Source organism: Colobus angolensis, unplaced genomic scaffold (assembly GCF_000951035.1).
Source record: "Colobus angolensis palliatus isolate OR3802 unplaced genomic scaffold, Cang.pa_1.0 Scaffold203, whole genome shotgun sequence".
In the NCBI taxonomy this organism is placed as follows: domain Eukaryota; kingdom Metazoa; phylum Chordata; class Mammalia; order Primates; family Cercopithecidae; genus Colobus; species Colobus angolensis.
The window spans coordinates 1,490,714-1,497,888 of NW_012115189.1; the positions used below are offsets into that span (position 1 = coordinate 1,490,714).

Genomic DNA, 7,175 nt, shown 5'->3' on the forward strand with positions numbered 1-7,175 from the left:
GGCAAAAGGGACTTTACAGATACGGGTAAGTTTAGGATTTTGAGATGGGGAGATTATCCTGGATTATCTAGATGAGGCTGGTATAATCACCACAGTCCTTAAAGCAGGGCGGAAGATCGGAGGAAGAGGCAATGTCACTATGGAAGCACTGGGGGGAAAGGCTATGTGATGCGAGGCCATGACCCCAAGGAATATGGATGGTCTTTAGAAGCTGGAAAAGGCAAGGAAACAGATTCTCCTCTGAAGCCTGCAGAAGGAACCAGCCCTTCTAACAACTTGATCTTAGCCCCTAAGACTTATTTTAGACTTCTGATCTCCAGAAATGCCAGAGGATAAATTTGTGTTACATTTAAGTTACAAAGTTCGTGTTAGTTTGTCACAGTGGTGCTATGGTTTGAATATTTGTCCCCTGCAAAACTCATGTTGAACTTTAATCCCCAATGTGGTAGTATTGAGAAGTGGGGCCTTTAAGAGGTGAGTGAATTCATTCATGGGTTAAAGGATTAATGGATTATCATGGGAGAACTGGTGGCTTTATAAGAAGAGGAAGAGAGGCCTGAGCTAGCATGTGAGCTCAGCCCCTGGCCATGTCATACCCTGTACCACCTCAGGACTCTTCAGCGAGTTCCCACCATCAAGAAGATTCTTAAATGATGCAGCTCCTCCACCTTGGACTTCTCAGCCTCCGTAAACTGTAAGAAATAATTTCCTTTTCTTTATAAGCTATCCGGTTTCAGGTATTCTATCATAAGCAACAGAAAACAGTAAGACAGCAGCAATAGGAAACTAATATAGAAAGTATTAGGAAAATGAATGGCTGTATCATGCTCCCTTTTGTCATTATTTGAAGTTGCTTTTATGAGCAAAGCTTGTCTTACCTAGCAACAGTTGTTAAGTAAGTTAACAACTTAATGCTAGAGTTTGGGAAGGAGCAACTGCTTAAATCTTCCCAAATCTGGTGCCCATACCTTCTATGGTAGGGGCTTTTAGTACCATTCTTTAATGTTAGACACATAACCACTACCTAATCATGTGAACCGTTTAGTCCTTACCAGCCTCTAGCATCCTAAAACCTGAACCTCTTCCAGCTTTCTTAAACTTTCAGCTTTTCTTGAAACGACTTTTTCTGATTCTAAGACTATTTTAACTGTAAATAGGAGAAGACATCTGAAATTTAACTATGATCAGAAATTCAGATTACAACAACTTTGTTTGCTGTGCTGTTTGTAATAAAATAATCCCACCAGCCCCTTTCGGAAAAACCTTCAAACGGATCCATGAATACAAGCCGCTGAAGACACGCTTTTACACTCACAAAGACATACTAGGTAAGTGACTTTATTGTTTTCCTTGTTCTAACACTTCATAGCGTTATGTGTCATTCTTTCTGTTACACAGACTTTTATCAGCTTTTTTCTCTTCAGAGTTGCTTGTCTGTACAGGGATGTTTGAGAAGAATATGGGTTGGAATACAGCTTCTCCACTTATAGTTGTGTGTATTGGGCAGGGTATTTAGCCTCTCAATCTGTTTCCTTATGTGGAAATAAAGATACTAATACCTATCTTACAGGTTGTTATGAGACTTTAATGAAGTATTCATATCTGTTATAAATCCTAGCACATAATAGTAAATGTGAGTTCATTTTGCCCTTGGCCATACTTGGGCACCTTTCAGTATGTGTAGGAGAGGAAATATTATCTCTAAATAATACCCTAATTGGATGGGCACGGTGGCTCACACCTGTAATCCCAGCACTTTGGGTGGCCAAAGTGGGCATATCGCTTGAGGCCAAGAGTTCAAGACCAGCCTGGCCAACATGGCAAAACCCCATCTCTACTAAAAGAATTTAGGCAGGCATGGTGGCATGTGCCTGTAATCCCAGCTACTCGGGAGGCTGAGGTGAGAGAATAGCTTGAACCCAAGAGGTGGAGGTTGCAGTGAGCTGAGATCGCACCACTGTACTCCAGCCTGGGTGACAGAGTGAGACTCTGCCTCAAAAAAAAAAAAAAAAAAAAAAAAAATTTAAAGTACCCTAATAAACGGGTAAAAGAAATTATAACCTTTAAATAGTAGCTGGTGGCATAAAAGTAGATACATATAGATAACATGAGAACTTTTACTGTATATACATATGTGTAATACATAAGCAAATCAAATTGTGCTATAGGTTTCCATCTCTCTTTTATTCTCATAAGAGTTTTCAATCTGACCTTGAGCCTTGTAAGTATTTTCCTAAGGACTCTCAAAATACTCCTCTGATCCTCTCTTCCTTTAAAATGGTAAACTAAGGTGATTTCATTTCACTTCTGATATTTGAAAATATAAGAAGCTGGAGAGGTGTTTGGAAAAAAAAACTAAAATGTAGGGGGAGATCAAATTGGAATCATCCTCTAAAAACATCAATACCAAAATTGTTTTTTAGCATTTAGTAAATGTTAGTATGAATGATTCATTATAATCTCTAAAGTGATGTTTCATACCCAGGACAGTGTATCTCCATTCTTAGATATACCTTAATGATTGATTTCCTTGTGCCTTATGGAATATCTAACCCAAACCTGAAGTGGATAAGTTAAATCTATTGTTAGAAATTAATCTTTTCTATTCAGTGACCTTTATTTGTCGCTGAACTGTTTTAAGTTAAAAAGAAAAAAAGTTGAAATTCTCTGTTCTTTATAAGTAAGTTCAAAAGCATGTTGAAATGTCCATAGAAGAGCTAGTGAGTATTTCATAGGACAATAGTTCTCAATCCTGGCAGTGCACTATATAGAACTTTGAAAAACACATTAATACAGATATCAGATATTGCGTGGTCCTCTAACCTCCTCTAGACTTTTATTACCTTGTCTGGGTGGAGAGGATATTATTATGGGAACATTATTATTTGGAAATCAAATTAGATCATTGGCAGAAAAATAGTAAACTTCTATCCCTTAGCTCACTCCATACTGAAGCAGTTAAACCCGCAACGAACCACAAACTAAAGAAAGGCATGTAATGTGTTGAAGGCATTCCACTTCACCTCTCCTGATGCTAGCACTAGCACCCAAATAGGAACAGGGAGAGAGAGAGCTGTATAATGTGCTAAGACCTCTTGAATATTCACTCATCATTCTACTTTGAGTGTACAAAATGTGTCCCTTTCTTCGGGGCATTTATTTCACCTCCCCAGTTGTCTGCTAGTTGTGGACTGGTTGTGATGCGGGGAATGACCAACTCTATCCAGGCCTGACAGTGCTGTGAATTCCCTCCTAATTAGAGAAAAACTTACTCTTTCAATGGGTGTCTTTGAAATATATATACTGACATCTCCTAAAAGGATGTATCTCCTAAGTAGCCCTCATAAGTAACTACATAATGGTGGAAAGGAAAGCCAGGAAGCAATCGGTGGAGGTTTGTGACCATTGCTCTTCAAATACACAGATATTGGGGCAAATATTCTGAAAAAAGAAGAGAAGTTTCAAGAAGATATACTCAGAGAACGCATTGCAAAAGCAGAAGCTGAAGTATGGGCTCAGGTAAAAGAAGTTACACGTCAACCCAAAGTCCATCTTTACAATTTTTTCACATTTTGGATTTGTCTGAAACAATTATATAGTGTAGTAGTCAGAACTGACTGAATCCTGGCTAGCTGTGGGACCTTGGGCAAGTTCTACAACCTCTGTAGTCTTGGTTTCTTCATTGTAAAAGAGTAATAATAGTACCCATTCTGTGGGATAGTTGGGAGGGTTCAATGAAATAATATGCCTTGCACACAGTAGGTGCTTAGTGAGAAGCTGGCACCATCAGGAGCTTCCTTACTTCTCAGCTGCCCTCTCTGTATGGAGGACTCTTGCTCCTTTTGTTTTCATTTGATTGAAACCAAAACTAAAAAGAAAAAAAATAACTAAGAAGACTCCTTGTTTATAGTTGTTTCTTATGGCCTAACATTTAATATATAGACTATCCATTTGTGGAGCATGTAACACTCCTGTTTCTTCAAATGCTTCTTTATGGCCTACTCCCCTTTTCCTCCCCTCTCTCCAAAATCCTTAATACCTTGTCCATACGACTGCTGAGCGCTATAAGGGCAATTTAAATATCAGGGCTGACAGTGGGATCCAAGGCATCAAACTGAAGCAAAGCCTCAATCCTGTAGCCCCACTTCTTCCAATCATAGAATGACATCAATAACTTCCTAAAGAGAATTACAGCTCCTTGAGAGCAGAACAAGCCACTGTGCTTAGAACAATGTTTCTCATTTTCTTTATAAAATAGACATTATAGCAAATAGTATTAGCATTGTTCAGTATTAATGCCAGCAAAAGCTTGTTATGAAAATGTTTTGAACATACATAATACTCCAGTTCTGTATGAATATTCCAGTTCTGTATACCCCAGATTTTGATTTATCTCAAAATCTTTGTAGTCATCTATTTTTATTAGTGGTAAAATTCAAACTGATTGTGAACCATCAATTATACATCAATTATACAAGGTGATGCTTTTGTAAATAGTCTACAATTTGAATGTAAGTTGGTCTAGTGTTCTGTGTATTCTTTTCAAATAAGAGTTGAAGTTCTTTCTGAGGACCTAATGCAGGGGACCTGGATGGTACTCTGCCTCTTTACTCAGCTCCTTCTAGCTTTGTACATCTTTTCACTTCACTGTGTTTTCCAGATTTTCCACAATGCACATGTGTTACTTTGAGAGTCAATCAAGCAAGAAATAAAGTGCCAAAGAGAAAAGGCAACCCAGCAGCCTACGTATAGTAAAGCTGCCTTGCCTTTAGCGATTCCAGAAACAGCAAGGCTAGCCCTGGATTGGGATGCGTTAGAGCATCTCTGGCTAAGGCAGACAGTTTGATATGGGAGGTTTGAGATGGGAATGGGGCAAGAAATTAGGGACTCCGTGGTGGTTGCTAATTTTCAGTAAATTTGAAAACCTGATTTACTAACATCCCGAATAAGCCAAGTTGCCCTGTGCTTATTCTGCTACATTAATAGATAAATAAATGGACTCTTTCTTTCAAAGGCTAATGAACGTCAAAAACAAGCAGTGGAGAAAGCAGTTGAAGAAGCAAATGACAGACACAAAATTGAAATTCAGATTTTGAAAGAGGAACATCAAAAAGATTTACAGGTTTTTATAGTGGCTTGTTGTCTTTTAAAAGTAATTATATTAGTAAAAAGAAAAAAGAAGTTGGCAAGGGAATGAGAAAAAAATAATAAGAAAATCTAGGTTGGTGTTTCATGGCCATTAGCTGGGATCCCTGGGAGGTTCTCAGAAGAGATGCTGAGCTCTCTAGAGCAGTGATGAATGGGTGAAGAAGAACCCATAGCTTACTTCCCAAAGGAAGCTTTGCCTGACCAGCCTTGCCTTGCCACCCACACACTGTCCATGACACCCTGATCTTTTTCATAGCAGTCTTCACTGGAATTAAATAAATGATTGTGTGGTTAGTTGTTGAATGTCTGACTCCCCCACATGACTGCAGCTTTCAGCAGGGGTGTCTGTCTCATCACTGGACTAGCCCTGGTGCCCAGCATAATTCCCTGACTTCGTAGGCGCTCAAATAGTTGAACAAGTGAAGCAGGCTGTTCTCCTTCTCTGATTTCTTCCTTTTTTCTAAAGTTTGCACTTACTGTACTGCCAAGAGGGACATCTGAGCTGTCGCTCAAGAATTTAATGCAGGGCCAGATGTCACAGATGAAGGATACTAACCTGTAGCCTGTTCAAGTACATGACTCTAGGTAATTTACAAACTTTCAGGTGGAGACCCTAGTATTCATTGTTAGTTCAGTACCTCGATTACAAAATCTGCTCAAAGGAAAAGGTTACAGATCTCTTTTCACATTTTGGTCAAGGGAGGGACAGGACAGGATAAGGTACAGGTATGACAATACATGGGCAGAAGCTGGAGGAAAGTGGCAGAGGTCCAGCCCCAGGTTTGGCCTAACTTAAGAACACTAATGAGCGGTTCAGGGACTGCAGGCCAATTTATTCATTGTTGCAACAACGAGCACCTACCATATACTAGATGTGTACCAGGTGAGAAAAATCAACTGTCTTTACCCAGAGAGGACTTGCTGGCAGGAAGAGGAGCTCCTCCCCAGGGGTCCTGAAGGCTTCGCTCCAGTGGCCTGCCTCAGCCAGGGTTGGTATGGTGCCTGAGGGGTTGGCTCTGGTGGCCCACTGCCCATTCCCCATTTCAGTTAAAATGTGAAGAGCATTTATAGCATGTCTTAAGCAGGCCTGCTCTTCAGTTGCTATGTACAAGTAGGGCCATACTGGCAATTAAAGTATTAAAATACTTCTCTATCAGTTGATAACTAGTCACCCGCTAAGCCCTCTATCACCTTGGTCACCCTGGTTGCTTCCCCAGCAGACTCCTGGACCTCTCCCAATCCAGCAATTTAAAAGGATAACTCATGGCTTGGCAAGGGGCTCTAGTTCCCTGCTATAATGCTGCAGCCAGAAGCCATTCAGATAGGTGGGCCCTACTGTGCTGGTTGATACACATTTTGAATGTCCTTCCTGGCATTAGGTTGTAAAGACATAAGGAAGATGTGATGCCCGTTGCAAGGTTCACATGCAAGTCTTTCTTTAAATAATGTTATTGTACCCCACATAGCCTTTGAGTGGAGTTGATGCACTTAGTGCTTCAGTAGAAAGAAGCCCTAAGAAAATTTAAAGGTAAGTAGTTAAAGGGGGATTGATCTTCCTGAAATAATTGTCAGGGAGTTGAGAATTTACATTTATACCACTATTTCAGATATTTTTTATTTATGAAGGAATGATTAGTCTAGAGTAGTGTGTGGGGTTATTTCAACCTGTTATATCTGTAGGATACTAAGACACAGACATCAGTACTGCTTCTCAGGGCTTGTCTGTGAACCACCTGCATCAGAATCTATTCACTTGGGGGCCTGACGTACAGATTCCTGGGCCTCATTCTGGCCTACCGACTCCATCAGCAGCCCAAGTGATTCTCACACATATTAAAGTTTGAGATTACCAATATATAGCAGAAAACCAAGTTCCTCTAGAGCAAAATATTAAATTCTGATATGTCAAGACCACCAGGTATTGCTCTAAAGAGTTTGGTGTGTTTCCTGCACGGGGGAAATTGCCCCATCCAGACCTGGCTCCAGTCTTGAGATCTTTTGTCCTCTTCTGCTCTTTTCTTGGTGCT

General features: G+C 40.1%; 1 protein-coding gene across 1 annotated transcript in view; it reads left to right on the forward strand.

Annotated features, from left to right (window-relative positions):
- Nucleotides 1-938: 938 nt before the first annotated feature.
- Nucleotides 939-7,175, forward strand: part of LOC105511713 (chromosome unknown open reading frame, human C6orf163) — a 19,706-nt gene continuing 13,469 nt past the window's right edge. The window contains exons 1-3 of the mRNA XM_011941892.1: nt 939-1,328; nt 3,425-3,519; nt 5,015-5,122. Coding sequence (XP_011797282.1) covers nt 1,181-1,328; nt 3,425-3,519; nt 5,015-5,122 — 351 coding nt within the window. The 5' untranslated portion in view covers nt 939-1,180. The remainder of the gene's footprint in view (nt 1,329-3,424; nt 3,520-5,014; nt 5,123-7,175) is intronic.